The sequence below is a fragment of the Manacus candei genome, unplaced genomic scaffold, assembly GCF_025592945.1.
Source record: "Manacus candei isolate 608988 ecotype Guabito, Panama unplaced genomic scaffold, ASM2559294v1 h1tg000014l, whole genome shotgun sequence".
In the NCBI taxonomy this organism is placed as follows: domain Eukaryota; kingdom Metazoa; phylum Chordata; class Aves; order Passeriformes; family Pipridae; genus Manacus; species Manacus candei.
In genome coordinates, this window is record NW_026138062.1 from 37,113,291 (window position 1) to 37,137,696 (window position 24,406).

At 39.2% G+C, this 24,406-nt stretch overlaps 1 protein-coding gene across 1 annotated transcript; it reads right to left on the reverse strand.

The window, feature by feature from the left end:
* Nucleotides 1–145: 145 nt before the first annotated feature.
* On the reverse strand, nt 146–23,105 carry MPHOSPH8 (M-phase phosphoprotein 8). Its single transcript, XM_051779119.1, has 13 exons — nt 22,791–23,105; nt 18,936–19,091; nt 17,189–18,031; nt 14,227–14,323; nt 13,631–13,756; nt 13,456–13,544; nt 12,175–12,315; nt 11,280–11,366; nt 9,240–9,394; nt 5,219–5,373; nt 4,066–4,193; nt 3,320–3,403; nt 146–2,475 (listed from the first exon to the last, which is right to left on the reverse strand). Exons 1-13 carry the CDS (start codon nt 23,046–23,048, stop codon nt 2,434–2,436), a joined length of 2,361 nt encoding a protein of 786 aa, XP_051635079.1. The 5' UTR covers nt 23,049–23,105; the 3' UTR covers nt 146–2,433.
* Nucleotides 23,106–24,406: the final 1,301 nt, after the last annotated feature.

The window sequence follows — 24,406 nt, forward strand, 5'->3', positions numbered from 1 at the left end:
AATCCTCAGGACCTGAGAGAAGCCAGGAACACAAGTGCTGGTGATGAAGCAGGGGAATGATCCCGAGCATTCAGAACCATTTACTGCCATTGCAATTCATAGGAACTGCAGCTGCTGATGCAGAAAGAAGAAACTGAGCAAGTACTTAGAAGTATTTCTCCACATGGCCTAAAAAACTGGTTTTTATTGTAGCTACCTTTTCTTCAGCCTTTGTCCACTGAAACATTTTTTAGCCATTGGATTAAAAAAAAACCAGACAAAAACATGCTTCAAACAGCTTTTCATATGCCTTTTATGCATCTTCAGTAACGATTCTGGATTTATATTGCCAACTAAAAGAGAAAGCTGCAAAATATCCATCCTTTAAAAGCATCCCGAACCCAAATTTCATTCCCATGTCCTGTAGAACTCCCTCCCTTCCTCTCCTGTGCCTCAAGAGGAAGGACAAAGCAAACCCCCCAACTCTACAGCCTTTGAAAAACTGCTTGCTATATCAACTCTTGGAGCATTACTAGACATTTTTAGGTTACACTGTACAACAGTTTCTAAATAGCATCTATATCATATGGACATTTGTTCAGAAACCTCTTATCCCCGCCTTGAAGGGCTCCACCATTTCCCCAACAGAGGAGCACACACACACTGTGCTATTCTTTGTGGAGTGCCACAGTAACCGAGGGAGGGGAGCCACGACCACGAAAACTGTCACTCCAGCGTAAGGGAACACGAGTGTCCCCTTTCCTTATTCATCATCCAGAGTTATGCACAGTGACTAACATTACAGCTACACAAAGTCCCAAGTGCTGGCAGTGACACACCTGATTCTCAAACAGAGCTTTTCATGCATTTCAGGTGTTCACACTTGGCAAAGTGAGGTATCTAATGTATTTCACAGAGGTGGAGATACTAAGTCTGTACAGAACCCAAACTTGTTATCATCTCATCAATACTGTTTGCAAAAAGATACGCAACTATTCCAAATCAAAACAGAAATGAGTATTTCTATGTCATGTTGCTGTTCTAGTTTTATATAGCTTGATGTGAAATTCCACAAAATTGTAAGTGTCCTTTTTTCCTTACTCATTTGGCATCTCCTAAATAGGAAAGATTAAAACTTTCAAAACCAAAAATTAAAAACTCGTTAATTGAACCTTATATTAAAGAGTCACAGTTCTTTGAAGGATAATTCATACATCTGCATCATTGTGATGATGAGCACTCAAATACATTAAGAATTTATGCACAATAGTTTTGCTAATAATATAGGCACATAGTGGCATGTAAACTACACATGGCAACTAGAACAGCAAAGGCACGATCTGGTTTGGTTTCTTTTTTTTTTCTTTTTTTCCTACTTTTCAAGATGTTGGTTAATTAATTTACAAAGAAAAATATTCTATACTCCATGCAGAAGTATTACATTTGTATTTTACAGCACAAGACCATTACAAAACTGCTGTCATCTGATAAAATGAGTCATTTAAATAAAATAATAATAATTAAAAAAAATAGCAGCTCTTTGCACTGAGGAACTGAATTTCTGAATTAAAGGACAATACATGCTCTCATCTGTCAGGCTGAGAACATGTGAAATTCTCTATGTATCTTCTTGTCTACAAAAAGCACTGCCTCCACACTGAAGGCCGTTACACATTTTCTGGTTTGCTATTTTCAGTTTTGTTTTTCCAGATGTCACCTAAGACCTCAAAAGTTAAGATGTCTGTAAAACTACGAGCTGCTCCTCTAATACAAAAATAGCTTTAAACACTGATACAACCAGTAACCTGACTGCAACTCTCTCTGACTTGAGCCTATTCAGATGTCTTTGTTCACGCCTGCAGTTAACTGTGTTAGTTCAAAGGGAATCACTAAGCACAACTGCTGTCTAATTGGGAGGCAGGAACAGTTTTAAAACAGAACACAGCCCTCAGCAATTTGAAGTTAAATCTAATGCAGTCATTTTAAAGTGTAATTTCCAAGAATATGACAGTTCTGCATTTCACATAGAAACATTAGGGTAAGTAGAAAACTTTAGTTTACAAATGAAAAAGATCTTTCTATTAAAAAAGACATTTCATGTAGTTACCTTAAATAGTTCTTATATGCACCATTCCACATTGTGGAAAAGCTGAAATATGCAGTCTGGACTTCACAAGTAAAGAAAAACAAAATTATATGTATGGGCACAAATACTTACATCTACATCTGTACAAAGTACAAAAGCTGACAACCCTGTCCCACTACTGCAGCACATTCAGCTGCTCTCCAACACACTTTCCTACATGACTGCAGCGAGCAACAGTGAGCTGAGAACTAAGTCTCAAGAGAGTGGTGCTAAAAAGTTCCAAACTGCTTTGTCAGTCTCTGAACAGAAGAATCAGAAGTATATCCAAAAGTGTCAGTCCACTCAACACGCTCACAGCTGGGAAGTCATCACTGCAACTGCACTCTGTATGCTCCTATTAGCAGCTTCACCTGCAAAAGCAAACAAAGGTTTCATTTCAGCATTGTTCATGTCTAACTACTGTGTTAAGCACTTATAATGTAAGAACATCACAATTGCTAGTGACTGAGAAGGAAAAAAAATTTACTAAGTCTTTAATAAAATCAGTTTATAGTAGCCCTGCTGAGCTAACAATGGCTTGTAAATAGACTCCAGTAGAACAGAAGTGCATCAGGTGGTGTCTGAACAAGTCATCCCCAAATCTGAACTAGACAGAGACATATACTTCCATCTGAATACACCTTTTTCCCCTTAAGAAAAGAAAACCCAAAAAGCACAATAAAATTTAAGAGTGTAACTTTTAAATCTGAAAATGTGGAAAATTTACTGATGTATCTTCCAACGATGCATCTTGCAACATGTAGTAGGGAGTATTGCCCAAGCCACCTGTAAATGCAACAGACTGTACAGACTATTTAAAAGCAGAGTGCATACCCTGGTAAATACTTCCAACACACAAGCAAAAACATCTCCATGCAAAAAAAAAAAAAAAGGGACACTCCATGTATCCTTTAATTATTAAATTCACAATATAGATGGGGAAAATGTTTAGCTGTAACATTAGTTTATCCTGGTGCATGAATTATTCTGACTGCAGCATAAAACATTTAATTACAACAGAGCTAACCCTTGGCAATGTTCCTGAGTTCTGGCAATGTCCCAGGATGGAACTGTAACTGATGGGAACTGGGATGAGGAGGCAGTGGAAAATCCTTAGTTTTACATTTGCAACATACAACTATAAGGATTTAGACTATGGGAGAGTTACTGTACAACTAAGTAACATGCACATTTAATTTTGAGAACATTTTGTACCTTGGCAGTAGGAGCGTCTGCCAACCGTATGAAAAGCTTGTTAGGACCTACAGTAGGACTGAAGGAATAAATAAAGTGACTATCCTAAAAGGAAGAAGAAAATGGACAAAGTTAATGGCAGGATATGGTTAAAAGAACATTGCGAGAGGACTCATAGAACACAACATTTTCACCATGCATTTTTTTTGAAAGAACATTGTGTATACTGCAAAGAACCTTTGGTGCAACCACTGAGAAAACAAAGAGGACTTCAAATTGTGCATTTAATAGATTAAAAAAACCTCATAAATTAAGCATTAGAACTATGAGGTAGGTTGTTAAAAAAATATTTAAGAACTTATTTGGGTCAAAAGAACGAGAGACTTAGGTGAATTTGAGAGTGACACAGCTTTAAATTCAGAACTCTCACCAGCCTGTTCAAACCTGCAGTTCTGAAGTTCTGGAACACATGGGTTGAGGTTGGAGGAGACCTCTCAAGGGCATCTAATCCAACCCACTGCTCAAACCTAGAAGGAGGCTGTCCAGCCTTTTAAGTCATAAATTTTTACGGAATCTAGTATGAGCAAGGTTTGTAGTCCTCTCCACATACAAAGAAAATTAAGTTTTATTTAAAAAAAAAACATATGACCATAAAAAAATGCTTCATCCCAGTACTTGAAATCCAAATTACAGCACTGAGACTTCCCAGGCTGCTCCATGAAGAATTTATGAAGTAGTTTTACAGTCAGTTATACAAAAAGATTTACCAAAAATACAGGGAGCTGGAATTTGTCATTTAAAACCACAGCTTGCACACTGCATGGTCCACAAAGCCGAGCGCTGACTTCTTTACCACAGAAATTTGCATGGAAAACAAAGAGAAGAAGTCCAGATCCTGAAAGGGAAAAGCAATTCAGTCACACCAATTTGAAATGAGATCTATTATTTAGAACTGCCTACACTGAACCTTTCTAGACAGTCTGGTACAAATATATGTATATATTAAAAAATACTAGAAAAACCCTATTATATAGTATATACAAAACCCCAATGGATTTTCAAAGCAACATGCAAAAATCCCATTTCCCGAGCCAGTGGATCCAGAAAACAACTGACTTGGTCACCAAGTTAAGGTCTTTTGGCAGCAGAAATGATTTGATGTGGCTACTAGAAAGGAATGCAGAATTGAAACAGCAATCCTCAGCACAGTTCACCTCTGTGGCTTCAGGTTTTCCTACAGAGAGTTATGGAATTTAATGCAGTTTGGGTCTGGTCAAAGCGAACTGAGCCCAGTCAATTATAGATCCTTATGAACTGCACCAAAACTCAATAAGCAGCAACTTTAAATACCCGCAAATGCCTAATTTTAATACATAAAAATTCTATAAAATACGATACTTATAATCCAAAACTGGAAGACTTACACTACAGCTCTGAACTACCAGAAAACTGGGTCGACACTCCACTTTCAGTCTTCATTTAGGTGGAATCTAACAGTCACACTAATGTATTACTTTGTGAAAAATCGGTATCAGTATATATTTCCCTGATATACTCAATAAAAATGACTCAACTAAGCCAAGCAAGAGAGTATAGTATCTGAATTCCTGAAAGAATGAAGGTAAACCACTCCTTTCCTATAATGCCTGTCACTTAGCTAATGTAAGCCATGAACAGAAAGAAGCTGTGTATGGGGCAATTAAAAAAAAAACGCTTAAAAAAAAGATACACACAAACCCTACCCATGATACAAAGTATAATTGCTCTCCCTATGCTCCATGATCAGAGCATCTTTCCTGTAATTTACTGCAATGTCATACAAAAATAATTTTGCATAGTAGACTCTAAGACATACTTAGAATACATTGTTTTACCTTTTTTAAACAAACAAAAACCCCACCACAACAAGAAGTCTCCTACCTTCTGGTACATTTTGTGGGGGTCTATAGTGAAAATCCATGGAGAAGTCTGGCCCTTCACAGAGACGATGACAGGCAATTGGAAAGACTGGCTCCAGCAAAGCAAGGCGAGCTTCGAAGTACTTCCTGATGGTATCTTCTGCTACTTTTGAGAGCCTGGAAGACCAAACAAGTGAGGTCTCTACTTCACACAGTAAACTCTTTCACCAGGCATAGACATAGTGAGAGATTCTAGACCACCTTTTTAGATTCCTGATTTTCAGGAGTGAATTCCTTCATCATTAGCATTTATGCATGGACGAACCCCAGATTCCAATGCTTTGTTACTAAAATATCAGCAATCTGTTTGTGAAATGCATTTATTAGGTCCACAAAAATAAAATGGTAATACAAATGCATTGCAGCAGATTAAAAAAATTCCAACTAGCCACATATTTTGAAGGCTTTTTATGTAGAAAGATATCCCTTAAACATCAGTTTCTACCTGGTGGCTAAACAGAAACCAACCTGGCTGACTTATCAACCTGACTGTAAGTACGATGTAAAAATAAACAAGTCCTTGTATAATTTTACTGGCAATACTACTGGAAAAATGCAGTTCCCAGTTAAACTCTACGAATATCACAGTGAAAAAGTAGCAAGAAAATAGCCAAGTTAGGCTTTCTTGTTAGTTTTTTTTGGGAGGTTGGGGAGGTGGGGGCAGTGAGCAGCCTAGACTTCAGAGGAACCACATTAACCAACAGCATTTGGCACCTTTGCTCACAGGTTACTCAGTGATCCCCTTCAGAAAGCTGTTTGTCAGAAATGGGTTTTAAATCCTTGTGCACAGCAAAGGTCCCGACTATTGCAGCTTTATAGCTTTTATTCAGTTATTATTCAGAGCACAGTTTCCTGCCTTGCTAGCCAAGATTATCACCTGCAGAAACTAAAACTTAAGCGTTTACCTGGAAAGAAACCCCGGGAATTGCCATGCCAAAGCGAGCCTGGAAGTGCATGTAGCCTAGTTTCCAGTTGCTTGACAAAGTTGTATTAAACAGTCATCTTTTTTTTGGTACACTGTCCTATTTTCCAGCAACCTGATTTAGAGGTATCCAAAACTAGAGACTACAGCCAAATCACGTCTCCTTAGATCTACGTAAGCCATTCTAAAATCTCGTGCATTTGTGACCACAGCATTCTGCAACGAGATCCATAATTCAGTTTTTCTGTGCAAAAATATTCCTAAACTTCAAAGCTATCACTGAATCATTTACTAGGAGGGCCTGCAGAACCTGTCTCATGATTTTGGGTTATTGTCTGCTGTTGTTTTCAGATTTTAAGCTTTCAATCATTTTATTTTCAGCTCCACTACTACTGCATTATCCTCCTTTTTGACTGACAAAACCCACTGAACTGGTATTTTCAGGTAATGAGTCTAGAAGCTTCCTCAATTGGCAAGAGCTGCGTTACTCCTTGTATAGTTCACATTACCACAGTAACACCCCATGGACATCGCTTTGCAATTATCAATATTTAATTTCAACTGTCACTTCACCGGCAAAATTACACAGTCAAGGTCTTGCAAAACTCATTATTCAGATTAGATGAAATGGAAGGTGGCAGATGTTAAATGGGAAACAAACTGAAAAAAGCATCAAATAGCAAATGAGTGACAAAGTGTCAATGAAGTGAACAGCAGGTACCAGATCACTTCTCTGCATGCTTGCTGTTGCCTTCAAAACCTTAACTCACAAGTCACAATTTTCTTCCCTAGGGAAAAACCAGCATACTCTATTTATCCACTTCAGCTGCCCCTGCTCCCTTTAACAAGCTTTCTATGCTTGAAAAATTATTATTAGTTTTTATGCTTTTAGCACTTTTTTTCCATTTAGCCTCGTACAAGAAGAAAACATTTCCTATAGTGTTCACCTGCTCAGGACAAAAATTTGATGCAGTGATTTACAATACCTCAGACAACCTTTACATGGCATAAAAAACTTTCACAATGCTTTCCTCCCAGTATGAAACTGGATCAGAACACATTACTTCAGTAAAAATCATGAGCACAAAATCTAGCTGGAAACGAGTCACTACTGATGCACCCCTGAAGTCAATACTGGGTCCAGTCCCATTTAAAATCTTCATTAATGACCTGGATGAGGGGGCAGGGCACCTCAGCATGTCTGCAGATGAGACAGACCTGGCACTCCTGGGACCTTCAGTGTATCTCTGTCATCCACAGGAGACCTCAACAGGTTGGACAAATGGGCTGACAGGAACCTCATTATGTTCATCACGGAGCAGTGCAAAGTCCTGCCCCAGGTACCAGGACATGCTGGGAATCACCCAGCTGGAAAGCAGCCTGGCAATAAATGACCTGGTGGACACAAGGCTGAACTTGAGCCAGCAATCTGCTCTTGCTGTAAAGGCAGCCAACAGCATCCTGGGCTGCATTAGGCAGAGCACTGTCACAGGTCACAGGACGGGATCCTTTCCCCTAACTCGGCACCGGGGAGATCACACCTGGAGTACTGTGTCCAGTTCCAGGTTCCTCACCACATGAGAGATGTACTGGAGAGAGACCAACAAAAGGTCAAAGAGATGATGAAGGGACTGGAGCATCTCTCCTAACAGTAAAGACTGAGAAAGTTGGGACTGTTCAGCCTGAAGAAGAGAAGGCTCAAGGGATCTTAGGAACTCCTTTATGAAATTACAGAATCATAACAACACAGAATGGCTGAGGCTCGAAGGGACCTCTGGAAGTCATCTAGTCCACTATCTCTGGTCAATCAGGGCCACCTAGAGCTGATTGCCCAGGACCCTGCCTAGATGGCTTTTGAAAGTTTCCAAGCATGAAGACCTGATAACCCCTCTGGGCAGCCTGTGACAGTGCTCTATCACACTCAACAGTAAAAATGTGTTTCCTGATGCTCAGAGGAAGCCTCCTGTGTTTCAGTTTGTGCCCCTAGCCCCTTGTCCAGTCACTGGGCACTACTGATAAGTGCCCGACTCTGTCCCATTTGCCCTGTCACTTCAGGTGTTTTTTGATAGACACACATTGATCATTACAAGGCAGTTTCTGTCCAGATAGATTTAAGACATCAGCTGATGGGAAACACAAGAGATCAGAGCCAGAAAACAGCCAGGGCTCTCTAAACACTAAAAGAGAATGAGCTTGAACTACAAACTACTTGATACATTATTTCATACTATGTCGATGAATCACTAGGATTAAATCACTATGAAACAAGAGAAGAATCTTGCACTGAAATGGTGTTCTTCTAGCACTAACTATGCATTCATGGCAAAATCTCACCTGCTGCAGAAGTCCTGAGACCCTGCCTGAGTCTTCTCCAAGTTTGTAGATTGTTGGTTTTGATTTTCTGCCCTGATACAGTAACTATCAGTATTCCTCCAAACTGATATTTAAAGAGCATCCTCCTTCTCTTTGTCTCAGTTTAGCTCAGTATATTTTTACATGACCACACGACATCAACACTTCACGGATCACATACACTGCACTGCTCTTCAGTCATTCTGCTGCATGACAAAAGATTTTTATTTCCATCATCTACTGGCATGAAAGCTTTATCCCTGGCACTCTCAGTGCATAGCTGATTTTGAAAGGTCCAACATTACCCCAACTATCTGCACTGATTTTTCAGTGGTTTTGTTTGGTGTTTGTTTGATTTTTTCCTATGCTTTCTAGCAAGGTATTTTATTTGGCATGCCCTACTAAGAGTTTACATTCAACTGTCCAGTGCTTACACACTTTTTAGTTTCCATGATTGATGTATTTCTAGTTTAAGGAATCTTTTACTTCTAGTAATTACCTTTTCCTCCTTTCCATCTTTTTACTCAGTGTTTGAGCAAGTGTATGCTGATTCTGGTAGTTCACATAATTTTAATTTCATGTGATTTATTAGTTAGCTTTCTGCCCAAATCAGATCTGTTTTCTTTCCTGAAATTTTCCCCTCTTCCTCGTAACTTCAACCAAAACTATGACATGTCTAGTGTTACAAACTTCAAAGTAGTTTACTCACGTTTCCAAATGGCTCCTGAGCTGTTCATACACCAGTATGTTATTACACTGTTTAGCATAATGCATCGCATTGTTCTGATGCTTTGACAAAATGTTACAATCTGCTCCGCTTTCAATCATAAGCCGCACGATATCAGAATTCCCTCTTTTACAAGCCTGTGTAGAAAGGGAGAAGGTGGAAGGAGAGAAAACGACAAATCCCTGTCAGAACACAGCATAATGTGATGATAAGCAGAACCACAGAAATTAATTAAAATCCAAAATTAGTTACAATCCAGAAGACAAGTTTAGGTAGTTGGTCTCTGAATGGTAACAGAACTAGAAACTCAGGAACACACTCCATAATTATTTTATCTTTATCCAGACAATAGGACACACCTGATCCACAGAAGCAGCAATGATCAGGACTACCAGTGGACATAATTGGAAAAAAAAAAATAAATAGATAAAGCAAGCCCCAAAACTTCTGTGAAAACATGCAATCTGCTGGAGTTCAGCAACTGTTAATTTCGTTGCAATTGTTTACCTGAATAAATATGTTTCTGCAGAACTATTCAGAATGACTAAAGTAACATTTCCAAGTGCCTGTTTCTAGACACCTCAGTTCAAATGGTATTTTGGGTGTGCAGTAAATTAACAGAATTTGCCCCAGATCATTATTTAGCTACGTTAGACAGTCACTGTTATCCACTGCATTAGTGTCCAAGGCTGTTCACTGTGATTTACACCAAGAATTTCAGGGTATGTCAACCAAAGACTTAACAAAAGCACAAGGAAATCTAAAAAAGTGTTACTTAGAAGAATGCAAACACATGCTCTTGGTCTCTTGCTTTCAAACGCTTCACTCAGACAAATTAGGGAAAGTCACAAGTGATACAACTTTCTATCTCTGTAAGGCCTTTCAGAAGTTAACTTCTGAAATTTGTTTCCACTCTGAACTTTTATTTGTGCCTTCAATCCATAATCTTCCATTAATAAACCAACCCACTTACCTCCCTCAAACCAAAAAAACCACAAAAATCCCACACCACCTCACAGAAAGAAATTAAGTGCCAAGACTTCCCCCCTCCTCTTAAAAAGTATGATCCAACTCCTAACATTAGAGTGTAATAAACACATTGATATGTTTATCCACACAGGGCTAAACTTGTTCCATAAATTACTGGAAATGAAGATCCTATTCCTTGTGTAGCAAAACAAATATCCACAGTAAGCGGCTGCCAATTACAAAGTATGTACAGCTGTGCATCAAATCCTAACAAAACCTTTAAAAACAATGAAGGTCAAAACTGAGGTTCATGGAGGTAGCCAAATTATGAAGAGATTTTGGACTGAAGTGGCTGAGGAGACCACAAGTGTGATGTTGTTTTCTTTAGAGCAAATGTGAAATCCCCACAGTTCTTAAGCCTCGCAGAGAGTAGAAGAGAAACAATACCACATTGTCTGGACAGAAAAGCTTTTGTAACTCATCTGCAAACAAACTGCATAAATAACCTACATATAAATACAGCAAGTTTATCCAAAGGGGAACTTCGGTGAAATTATTTGATATAAGAAAAAATTATTAAGAGAACAGGCTGTTTTAAGAGTCTTAGAATTTTCCCATTACAACAAAACAAAAAAAAATTCCTTTGTGACCGGGGGAAGGAGACTGAAAACCAGCTATTTTATTTCTGGCTTGCAATGAAACGACAAATGTCAATCACAGCAACACCCAAGGGAAAGATTTTCCTTTCTGGAATTTTTCTCTTCCTGCTGACAATCTGATTATCTCAGTTTAAAGACCACATCTGCACTTCTTTGAGCCAAACAACAGAAGAAGAAGATGAGCCACAGCACTGCATGCTTGACAGCATCTACATTTATTGTTTAGATATTACACTACATGTAAAAAAAAAGGATTAAAAAAACACTGCTTGGAGTATTGTTATTTCAAATGTAGTATGTTCCCTAATTGAACTCTACAAATATGTTTTTATGTTTTATTAGTTTGCCAAAAGTATTTACAATTAAACTGTGTCAAGACAAACACTGACTTTACCTTCATTAAGGCAGTTTCACCACTGCTCTGCCGTGTGTTCACATACGCCCCAGCTTCCAGAAGAATAGCTACTGTTGTTAAAAAATTCTGAAAAGAAAACCAACCCAAAACCAAAAGACAAGTAAGTAAAAAATATTCTGGTTTTATTTCAGAGTATAAAATGACATTTACTTAAAATCCACCCCTAAAATTCAAAACATGAGTCATTATACAATTAACACTTTTCTCTCCCATGGCTAATAAAGAACAATTTAGAGTCAGGCAAGTAGGATAACTGTAAATATTCACAATTCTTACTTTTTTCTAAACCCTGCAGTAATGAACATTATAGGAAGAAAGCAGTGTGTTTGCATTAGTCACCAAACTGGAATCAAGCTTCCTTCTGGCCTTCTATATACTGTACGTGGGAAAGCACAGAAACCAACCTGAACAGAGGAGGACACCTGTGAACCTCTAACTTACTATGATTTTACTAGTTTAGCTGGTCTTAGTTTGAGAAGACCTTGCCACTGTGTCCATTGCCCAACTTTTAAACAGTAAACCCTACTTAATCAGAAATCTTCTCTCTAAGACTTCCCAGTTTGGATCCCGTGTAGCCAGAGAACATAACAAGCAATTCTAACACAAGGACTTCAACTCCCATGACAGACTAAAGTTCAAAGAGATCCTTTGCCTCCACTTTTCCTCCTGTGATATTCTCTACTCAGGGTAGGGTTTGTGATCAGAACTTATTTACACTACAGTAACCACAGCTGTTGAAATCATGCATTTAAGGTCACCCCGCTGTATCTTGCTAACTAGTTCTAGGCATCATCAAAAGGAAATAAATTGTGTCCCACCTTTAAACATAAGTAAAAGAGCTAAGAACCACAAATATGACAACAACCAGGCCAACCTTTTCAACTGCATGTATCAATGCTGTTGTTCCATTTTTCTGTCTGCCATTAACTTTAGCTCCTTTCCTGATTAGGATCCGCAGAAGGTCATCATGCCCACCAGCAGCAGCAAGCATTACTAGGGTCATTCCATTTGAGTCCTGTAACAAGAATCATTCCCATTAAAAAAAAAAATTATAAAAATCAAATACTTCAAGAAAAACCAAAGCTGCAAGACAAGAACTGCAAGCGTGCCAACAGGTTTCCCAAAGATTTCCCTCCCTGGCAGAAGAATTCACACATGCATGGCTGCCAGACACTGACAAACTATCACCTCTCACTTCTCTGGTCCAGAGGTCTCAGTCTGAGCTCCATCATCTGCAAAATTTATAACATTCTGGGGACCAGAACAAGAAGGAGGAAAACCAGAACGAACCAGGAAGTCAGGCAGTAAGGTATTTGAGGGTGGGCATGACAGACAGTGGGGAATAAAAATCAGCAGTCACTGGAAAAAAACCCCACTATGGCTCAAATCGGTTGCTACCACTACAGAGTTTCTTGATTTTATTAGAGTATAAGTATAAAGACACTTCTGTGAGTGGCCAGCCTCCTCACTCCTTCCTGCATTTTCCACCAGACACTGCAATTCAAAGAACACATGCTTGCCTCAGTAGTTCATTTGGCATCTTTTCTACTATACTACAGAAGCCTTAGCATAATGTAGAGCTCTCAAAACGCTACACAATACAACTACACGAGATCACCAGTGAAAATACTGCTATCAGAGATTTTAATACTAAAAAATGGAACTACAGTACTATTTCACAGGAAAATAGATCATTGAAAAGAAAATCCAGTAAGAACACAGATGATGCGATGGCAAACTGGAAGAAAATTAATTATGGAGTAAAGTGGTCCCAGTGTGCCAGACAGAACTTTCAGGTTTTCAGGGGGGTTTTTTTAGAATTTTTTTTCCTCCACATATAACGTTTCACATATTTTAGCCACTTGACCTAATGGTTATCATTCCTTATAGCATGCAAAGTTTCACATTTAATATTCAGTTAAACACAGTGGGCAAATTGGTCACAAATCCAGTTATTGTGACAGTTCTATCAAACTTGATTTTTTCCTTTGGAAGACATGGATAACAAATACTGAAGCCTCTAAGTCTGTACTCCCTTTTGTCAGCTTGTGCTTTTATCAAGGTGAGATACAACACCAAAGGGGAAAGCTTTTCAAACAAATCAAAATTTGTACTCTTCCCTCCCGCTCCAATACTTCTATTGCTGAAAAATTACCTCCTGATCCAGATTATATTCTTCATTTGAAGAAAGTGCCATTTTCACTGTCATGTAATCTCCACTTTTAACAGCATCCCTCAGGAGAGCTAGAAAATAAATTCAATGCACTTATAGGATATTTCCCTTTGAAATGTCAGCTAAGAAACACTCCTTTCTCCCGGCAAATACTCACTGCTTGATATTGGTTCCGTTAATACGTGATTCTCATCTTCTCCATCAAGATGCTTCTGGAATTCTTCTAGTGTCAGCCATTCTAACTGCATGTCCATACCCAAACTCAGGACTTGTTGCTTGCCATCTGTCATGTATTTGATTTTATGGATGAAAAAAAAAAGTAAAATAAGTAACATAACTTGTAAATTTCCAAACCATTGCTTGCCATTGCTTCAGTGATCAGCAGCTTAACCTGCTATTACTGCTTTTCATTCAATCATGATTATCAAAGGCGGAGTTACCTAGTTTTCCTCAGTTCATCCTCACCAGAGTAGTGAAGGAATTTATCCTGAATAAAGTAATCTAGTTTTTCTGAGATCAAGAGCAGTAACACTTATGTTCCATTATACTATTAAGAATACAAATACAATCTAGACATTTTTCTGTGTGTATCAAATAATTCAGTTCTGGAGAAAAGACTTTTGCTTCATAAAATAAAAGCAGAATTCCTTGTTTCTGGTGTGTGTGTTAGAAAACTATACAATATCCACCCTCATAGAAGTAAGAGGAGAATGTCCTGAAGTGTTGTTACTTTCTCTCTTTTAAAGCACTTACTTTTTAGGCTCTTCTGTTCTTTTCTGCTTTTTTCTTCTTTTTCAGACTCTTTTCTTTGAGATTTTTCTTTACTTTCCATTTTCTTTACTTCTTTCTCCTGATATTGAGAACAGACATCAAATTTCAGTGGTAGAAAAAAAATGGAAAATAAACTTTCACCACTCCAACAATAAAATATATTTACAATTAATACTACTGAAACCTGTATGCAACAGACTTGTGGACATTCCTAAGAAAATAATTAAATAGGTGAGTGAGGAATTAAGTCTGTGAAGGCTTCCTCCCTAAGAGAAGAGGTGTTATATCCAGCACAAAACAACTTCAATTAATATTTTTACAGAGCTGTGCAAGGTTGCTCTATGGCATGAGGTGCAGGTATGGCAAAAACAGCATTTTGAAGGAAATTCAAAATTATGAACTTTTCATTTGTTTCAAATACTGAACCTGAATACAATGTAATTATTTCAAACTATTTAACAATTTTGTATCACCCAATTCCAAAGCAATTATGACAACACTGACTTGAACCTCAACTGAGAAAACTTGAAATCTGGACACAAAAGGTGCTAAATTTTCCAATTTACACATACAGAATGTAATAGCAACAGTAATTTGTGAAAACGACACTCAGAAAAATCCACTCAAACTCATCCACACAGAAGTTCAAGCTTAGCAATACCTAATATCACAGAAAAAAAATTATTGTAGATACATAATCAAATTTGCCAAAATAGGGTTCAAGTGCCTCTACCAAAGTTTGCCTTTCTCCTCCTGTAATCATCTCTCTCCATTCAGACAGAAAATTCAACTGCAGAGTAGGCAGGACAAGTCTCCTTGGCATGGCTTTGTATCGGCCTCCAACCCTAACCTGGAATAACACTGGCATTCTGAAAAACTGCCCCAAAAGAAGTCCACACAAGAACTACAGACTGTATTCATCATTAAATGCTACCATTTCTCTGACATAGGAAAAAACCTTAATCAAAATACATTAGTTTCATGTATCATAATGTATTAGCAGAGCTGAGACATTTAATTGTCTTTCTTGCCACCTCCCTTTCCTCCACAAAACCTCAGCTTCTGATCCCTCACATGATTAACTAGTAACACAGAGAGCCGCTAATCCTGGCAAATGCTAAGTATTTAGGAGGAAACCTGTAACTTACTAAAGGGACTACTGGATATTCACTACAGTGGGGTTGGTAAAATCAGTAATCCTGAATTGTAGTCCAAATTTCTAATAATGATCAGATGCACAACATACACATTTATTTTTGGAGGTAAATCAAATTAAAAGAAGGGTTCAGCACGCAAACTGATTCTAAACAGAGAATACTGTGCTATAAATTGACATGATGGTGGTTCTACAAGCAGAGTTACACAAGGAAAGGCAGGTAGCTGAAACATACACGATGCTTTTACTTGAAAAGAATAATCTGCTTGAACCAACAATGTAGTGAACAAAAAAACGTCCAGAACACTCCACCAAACCTACCCATATAAGTCCACAGCTGCCCCAGAGAGTAACTAACCAGTTACAAAAACAGTGTTTAAGCTTCCTAAACTCAAAAAAAGCAAAAGAGTAGAATGCCTTCCCTGCTTCCTTGGTACCTTGGAGCATGACCTTCCGTGGAGCGTGACCACGTGAAAAGCACACAGACAACCCACTGAGAGTGCTGGTTGAAGAGCCATAAGTAAACCCACTTTCATCTGCTGTTATGTTCAGGGTGACAGGATTTTTATACCACTGGTAAATAGAACAGAACAGAATTCTAAAGACTGATCTGATTATCTTCTCTGATACAAATGCTATAGCCTTGAACAATGAGTAAAATACTTGGGTAATAAAGGGCCATACCATTTCAGGTAATTAAATTACCTTCTGAAACTGGGCTATACCTCATAGTACTTGCTTGTTTTCAAGAGCTTTCACCACTAAGACCCTGCAAAAACACTCTTCTGTGTAGCTCTACTCTGAGATTATGCCATGGAATTCTCTATCCCCAAATGAACTTACTTAGGTTCAAGGTGGCCTACTCCATACACACAATCATAAGCAGAGGACTGCTGTTGAACCCACAGAAGAAACTTCCCACCACAGAATCATGGCCTCAGAAGAGGGATATAATCCATTACGTATCAAGAAGTTTTGGCTGCAATCCTCTTAAATCAGAACAAGTTTTCTCTGAGCTGCCAATGTTTTATGAACTGCAAACTGTATTAGAACAGTCTGAAGCAGCTGAAAGGAGTTATATTCCCTGTATTAAATAAGGAAAAACAAACAGTATGGTATTTGCTTACCTCATTTCTTACAACAGGTAAAGCATTTCTAATTCTTATGAAACTGTGTCATGAAACTAAGCATTTTCTACAAGCACTCCAGGAATTCTGACACAAGACTGCTGCACAATTATCTGGAGTCTTGGTTTTAGAAGCGATTTCAGCACTCCAGTTCTCAGCTAGGTACTGTTGCATAAGGTACAATGGAATGGCCAGTGTCTGAGAGAGATCAAATGTGTGTTTCAGCTCAAAAGTGCACTTTGTGCGGTGCTGAATGGACTGTTGCTCAAGACTGTATCTTTTACTACACAAGCAGAAAAAAGTGAAACTGAGGCAACTGTTGAAGGTGGGCAGGAACAAAGCTAAAAACAACAGCATGCTTTGGAAGAACACTAGATTTCATTCTAAGAATGCATAACAAACAGGAGAAATTTATCCCTTCCTATTTAAATACACCCTTCTTTCCTAAAGCATTCCCCTTTTATAGCATTCCAAATCCAGAAATTCTCTGGTCTCTCATGCATTGTGCAGTGGGCATTTCTTTAGCTTCATGCAGCTCAATACCCTTCCAATTTGTACTTCTGTCTTTGCCATCCTGAACAGTCACTGTTTGAGGTATCTGTACCTCAAAGTTGACTGATTTTATCCTCAACACCCACCCTAATACCTTAATATTGCTTACCTCCCCAGGTGAATCAATGGTCTTGCACACCCTTTCATCAGCACTTAATTTCACACCCTTCCGCACTGGTGAAGGAGCAGGTGACACTTTCTCCAACTCTCCCGGTACTTTTTCTTGACTTGTTTGTTTTTTGTGCATGCTTTTTTTCTCTGAATAAGTATCCTGAATTTCCACTTTTCCACCTTCCTCTCTAGAGTCTTCTTTCTGATTTTTTTTCTTCTTTGTTTTAACCTTAACATCAATACTATCATCTTCATTACTTGCTGATCCATCAAGCTGCCTATCAGCAATGGCATCTTTTTCATCACTTTCTTGTTCCAATCTCTCTTCCCTGCTTATCACCTTTTGCTTCTCATCTTTATTTTCAGAATTTAAGTCTGAGTTTTCATTATCAGTTCCTTGAGAAAATGTATCATCTAGAGTACCTGATTCTGAGTCAAACTGAACATCTCCATGCTTTTCCCTTGGTGATCTTTTATTTTCTTTATAATCTTCTTTAGCTTTTATTTTTAAATCTTTAACTTCACCTTTTTTTTTCTTGGTTTCTTTAGTATCTTCTTTCCTTTGCTTCTTTGGGTCCTTTGAGTCCTCCTTGGTTTCTAAAGTCCTTTTTTTTGGTTTTGAATCAAAAACCAAAGCATCTGAGGAATTTTCACATTCTGTTCTGGGTTTTTCTTTGAGTTTTGCTGACTTTGATTTTTTCTTCTTCAGGTCATCTGGACTTCTATCCTCTACATCTTTTGATTTCTTCTTTTTCTTCTTTGGTGAAACATCATCTTTTGTTTCACTTTGCCGGTCACTGTCAGATTCTGCTTCAAATATATCATCGTTTAGAGACAGTTTCTAAAAGGTAAAGAAAAAAATATTTCTTTTCCCAATAAAGTATCATTTTGGTGCAAAGTCTACAAAACTGGTAGCGGTCATGTTTGGGAAAAGTAAATTTTTAAGCACTTTAATCTTTCGGTCACTGCCACGATCATTCCTCATTGCCAAATTGCAAAGTTCATAAATACAATTCTAGCTTACTTAACCAAGTTACATTACTAACTGCTTGGATGAGAATGAACACATAAACAAGTCAAGTACAATCAATTATACATCCAATAACCAGATTCCAGAAGACAACTAAATCTGACCCATTTTACACCAAAAATATTTAATACGATCCTGTAAAATTTACCTCTAAGTTTCCCAGAAGCAGGGTATCATTTTTCAAAAAAGATCCTTACGCTTCTTTTTCAAGTCGACTGAGCAGTTAAAAATGAGAAAAGAAAAAAGCCATATATTGCTTTCTTGCAACTAATTTTTCTGTATTCCTTTCTTACCAAACTTAAATGATAAGATGTAAAAATTCATCTATCTGCTACAGAAAGCAGGAGGGTGACGGGAGCAGTGCACTCAGCTTCACTGACAAGACAATATCCTTGTGGGTAGGGAAAAGGGGTTATTCACAATGTCAAAAACAAACTAGAATTGCCACACATCCTTTATATAGTCCCATTAAAAACAGAAGTAAAGTTTGGATGGATTCAGAGTCTACAAGCAAACTTGTCAGCTAAGAAAAATCCCAACCAGAGAACAGCAATAACATTAAGTTTCACAAGAAACAAAATCGTTTCAGATGAAAGAGAATCCTTAAGTCTTCTTAATTCCACATTTCAAATGTCTTCCCTTTTCCATCCTCCCATTAGCAGAGCCTAGACAGTGAATACATCTTCAGTGTAAGATACTGAAAGGTGAAACACACCTGTATGTCTTTTTTAGCAGGTTTAGGCTTATTGTCCACAAATTTTTTTCTGAATTCAAGCAGCACTTCTTTGCAGTCTTCCAGATGAACCTCTGGTTCCCAAGTATCATCATCAGAGGTATAACCTTTCCACCGTACTTTATAGAGAACTTTACCCTGTAAGAAAAAACCACAACATTTAATACAATGCAGCATAGTATTGCATCAGCTACTTAATTCTTGGGGATCTTTGTGGATATATCATTTTGTGTATATGGAAAGCCATGTGATGGGAGTTCAACCCAATGCTGAGATAAGAATTCCCAGAATTATTTCCACCTGCACCACATACTGAACTAAGAAGGCTGTAAAGTGTTTCTGTAGTTGGAGCAGTTTTATCCAAAATACTTGTAATATCTAACATTTGTTTAGAACCATAGCTATAATGTACATCACAAATTCCCGGTCATTTTATCAAAATGGACTGTCTGACACTTACAAAACTATTCTTTTTAAAGTTTTAATATGTATTCTATTTATATTTCAAGCTTGAATTGCTCTTCTTTGCTGAAGAACTTGATATAAAACAATAAGATTTCTAATGAATTAACACCATTCACTTAGTTCTATATTGGAACTCATAATTTATACTTGTAATCAATTCCATTTTTTATAAACTGAAACACCAACAATTCGGAAAAAGAACAAACCACCAATAAGATCAAATTAAACATAGACAAAAATCTGAGTGTGTGCATCTCAGAGGAGTTAATTACAAAGATTTTGGTAAAAGATTACATACAAAAAGCCGAGACCAATTGTTTCAACAGTATTTAACTTCACTGAGGAATAAAATTGCACCTTTTAGTCTCTCTGTACTTTTTTCTCCTAGATTAGAAAGTATTTTACTGTTAAAAATAAATTTATTAGCAAATGTACTGAAAAAAGCGCTTTTGGAGAGGCAAAACAGTAGTACTGCTTTCTTTCAAACATGGAGTGATAATGCTCTGAAAGACCTTACACTGCTAACCAAGTCTGGAAAAAGAAAGACTCAAAAGAACTGCCATTTGGCACTTACTGTTAAATGTATATCCATATACCCATACATTTTTTGCCTGAGCATCAATAACCTTTGACCAAGTGTATATACAAGTCATTAAACTTCAGCAATCCACTTCCAATCTTCTGTATTTTGTTTCACAGACATATAAATAAATAGCCTATATTCAGACACATTAGTTAAATACTTGAAATTTAGCAAAATGCCCTCTCAAAGCAGGACTAACTAGATCAGGCTGCTCAGAAATCTGCCCAGTCAGCGTATCTATTCAGGTTTCCCCATATTCCAGCTTGTGTCCACCGTCTCTCTCATCCTTTCACTCTGTGCCTCTGACAAGGATCTGACTCTGTCCTCTCTACATCCTCCCATCAAATAGATACAGATACCCCATGATCTCCCTTGATTCTTCTCTTCTTATGGCAAAGCAAACCCAGCTTTTAGCTCCCTAACTGTTTTCATAATCCTCCTCTCGAGCATGCCCATGTCTCTTCTGTCCTGGGGTGCTCAGAACTTGACACAGTAAACCAGGTGCTTTGATTGGAGAGGAAGCATCATCTCCCTCAATCTTCTGGCTACATTCTTGGATGCTGCCGGCCTTCTTTGCTGCAAGAACTGCTGACTCATGTTCAGCTTACTTGTCTGTTGGTACTCCCAGCTCCTTTCCTTCAAATCTTCTTCCTAGCCAGCTGGACTCTCACCTCTAGCCCTGGGGCACAGGGTTATTCATTTCAGATGCAGGACTTCTGTTAGCTGCAGAGTTAATGTTACACCCTTGCAATTCAGGTACAAAATGAGGTAGAAGTTCCTTTTCAATTAATTGAGAAAGCTGGATAAAATGAAGTCTAATAGAAACATAACACTGTTTGGCTGCTTAATGACTCTACATTCCATACATGGAGAGTGATACAAAAATGCAGCTTAAATGAAGACAGGATATTAATTATCACACTAAAGATACATAGGCAGCCTTACACTCGCCTATCAACATTATTTTACTCAATATTGTTATTTTTACCCTCTATTTCACATAGAAATAATAGAACACTTCCAAGTATTTCTATACTGCTGTAGCTTCTGTGTGAACTAGTGATGGGCTAGAACCAACTCCTATGGAAAGGGGTACCACCATGCCATTAAACAGCAGAGTTAAGGTTACCCATTTCCACTGGAGAATATCACAATTTGCTCTGGAGCCTGTTGTTTTAGTGTAACTGTGGTGCAGTATGAAGAGTTTTCTAGATATACTAAGAAAATACATTTTCAAACTTTCATTGCTTGTTCTCTTAAGTGGGACATGTTAATGTTTCATTTACCCACAGGTCTAACTCCCCAGCCCAATCCCAACCCAGGAGTGCAGTCTCTCATCCTACCACTACCACAAGGTCCAGCAAAACCAGGACTGTGCCTGAAAAGTGTATCTCCATACAGTGCTCTGTATGGAGCTCCTGTCACTGTGACACAGGGAACACACTGATGCTGCACTGGACAATGGCCAACCCAGTCTACCTGCTTGGACTTCATGTCAGATTTGGGAATCTGCAAGCTGGGAACCACTACTCTAAAGCAGGTTATGTGATACATACTCCACCGAAGGGTAACACACAGCTTTCCCCAGCCATTTTGGAAGTTAGAACGGGCGTGAGTTACTGCCTTGTCCTGTACTTCTGATGCACAGTAACACAGGACCCACTGCAGAGCAATGGAGAGAGGACCTGATGCATTTGGAGCTCAAACCACAAAACCACAATCAACACATGCTGAGCGAACCTTGTTGCACTGAACCAGCTCGGAAACTTTCGCTTGGAAGAGCATGGAAGCAAGACACCCTTTCACCAGCAAATGCCAAAGACATCTTCAAGAGATGGCACTTGATGTATTCTGGTACTCTTTAAAAAGTCTGTGGAATCATATGCCTCACCACCACCTAAACCTACAGATTTTAGGTTCCATCGCTGGGAGGGGGGCAAAGGAAAAGAAAAAAGGAATCCTCTTATTTTCAAGCCTGACTTATGCTGACCAACACTTCATACAGGTAAAGCTATAAATATTGTATTACCCCAGAAGCATAACATTCTTAAGCCATCAACATATTTCAGCCAAGGTACATCACATAACTCATAATAACACCACAAACATCTCAGAAATTACTGATCCGAAGATTCTCCAACCTAAGGGTTTCAAAACTCTGATGTTTTAGACAAAATAGGCAGAATTTTATAGCATCGTGTACCTGACTGAACCCTAAAATAAAAATAATAAATTAGTTAAAATAAAAATTTTTCAGACACAAAATCTTAAAAAAACCCTCTATATTAATTATTTTTTCTATTTAAGGTTTAGGAAATTTTTTAAGAACTTCAACCAGTCTAGGTTGCTTTCAAAGAAAGAAATGAAGGTCTGGTATTTCTGTTTAAACAATGCAAAGATACTACAACCAGTTATTTTAATTGATAGAAGTCTCTCTTATTTTAGGAGGTCTTCACGCGTTTTGTAACCCAATGAACACGGTCTCACTGAACATCTTGAAACTATCTCTAAATTCTCCTTTATATTCAATCTTGTCCATGTCTGCTCTCAAACATTTCACATCAAAACACTACTGCAGTTCAGCCGTAAAAGCCAAGAGCAATTTAACAATGGAAACAAAAATAAAAAACAAAAATAGTACAGGTACAGCTTTGGCCGAGGAGACAATCTGGAGTAAGGGGCAAAGAGCTTCTTTGCAAAAGCTGTGCACAACGAGTTTTAGATTACAATTGTAACGGGTTACTTTTTTCGCCTGGTTTCCGCCCAGTGTCAGAGATCCGCGCACTCACCCCCTCGGTCTTCACGTCAAGGATCTTCTCCACCTCGAACACGTCCTCGTCCTCGACGTCCTCCTCCTCCTCCTCTTCGCTCACTCCGCCGCCAGCCTCCCCGCCGGCACCCGCCGCTTTGCCCACCCCGCTGCCGTCTTCCTCCCCGTCCTCCTCATCCTCGGCCGCCGCGGCCGCTGCCGTCTCCTCCTCTCCGTCCGCCCCCTCCATCCTGGCCGCCGCCTGGGCTCCGCTCCCGCCCGCCGCCGCCGCCGCCATTTTGGGCCGCGTTTCAAGCGACAACGACGCAGAGCAGCTGCGACATCCCCGGCCGCGCGGGGGGAGGGCGGGGCCTCGGCCGCCGCAGCCAATCGTCGCGCCGACAGCCCGTGACGCACGGGGGCGGGGCCCCGCGCCCAGAGGCCCTGGCGCCCCCTGCGCTGCGGCAGACGGGCGGGACGGGAACGGGAGAGCCTGAGGGGCGGGGCTGGGCGGGACCCGAGGGATCTTGCAGTTCCAACGGCTCCTGCTGTGGGAGAGGGGAGAACTTCCGGTACACCGGGTTGCTCAGAGCTCCATCCTGGCCTTGAATACTTCCAGGAGTGGGGCATCCACAGCTTTCCTGGGCAGCCTGTTCCAGTGCCTCACCACCTTCACAGCAAAGAATTTCTTCCTAATGTCTAATTTAAATCTCTCCTCTTTAGTTTAAAACCATTCCCCTTTGCCCTATCTACCCGTGTAAAAACGTCACTCTTCTCTTTTCTATGCTCCCCCTTTAGGTACTGGAAGGTGCTGTGAGCTCTGCCCGGAGCCCTCTTTTCTCCAGGCTGAACAGCCTCAGCTCTCTCAGCCTGTCTTCGTAGGGGAGGTGCTCCAGACCTCTGAGCATCTTTGTGACGGCCTCTGGCCTCACTCCAACAGGTCCATGTCCTTCCTGTGCTGAGGACCCGGAGCTGAACCCATCACTCCAGGTGGGGTCTCATTAAGGCAGAATCCCCTTCCTCAACCTGCTGGCCATGCTGCTTATGATGCAGCCCCAGAACACCGTTGGCCATGCAAAGACTAAACAGCAGATTTACAAGTTGTATCATTGTCTATATTAAGAAGTCTTTCTAATTCTTAAGAAGTGCATATCCTAGCTCTTCTCAAATAGAAAGTGTAGTACAAATATTTCCTTGGTATTTTTACTAAAAAGACCCAGTATCTTACACATATGAAAACAACAATTCAGAACACCTTGGAAACAGAAGGATGTCAGGATATCCCTCTTGGCAACTTCCTCTACAAGATCAAGTTTATCTACTCCACCCTTAGCGGATGTTTGCTTCAATTCTCATGAAGACATCTATGAAAGAAATTCCACAGTTTTCCCTAGTAACCTCTTAAAACACTTCTCTATTACTGCTAGGTGCATTCTCCATTTGCAAGGGCAGTATAATGCACTACCTATGGTACTGTGGAATCTCCTACTTCTGAGTATTTTCAAAGGACGGACAAACAAGTGTAGACTGTGTTCTGTACACATTGATCCTGCCTCAGTGCAAGCCATTGCGCTGTCTCCAACTACATTTCCTCAGATCACCAAGTACAAAGTTCTTTACCTTAATTTAGAAGACGTAATGTGTTCACTAAACACC

Coding starts and splice junctions, on each gene's coding strand:
- MPHOSPH8 (XM_051779119.1), bottom strand. CDS start 23,048: ATGGCGGCGGCGGCGGCGGGCGGGAGCGGAGCCCAGGCGGCGGCCAGG. Junction 9,395..11,279: donor GTGAAACTGCCTTAATGAAG/GTAAAGTCAGTG, acceptor CTTTCTACACAG/GCTTGTAAAAGAGGGAATTC. Junction 3,404..4,065: donor TCCAGCTCCCTGTATTTTTG/GTAAATCTTTTT, acceptor TCTTCCTTTTAG/GATAGTCACTTTATTTATTC.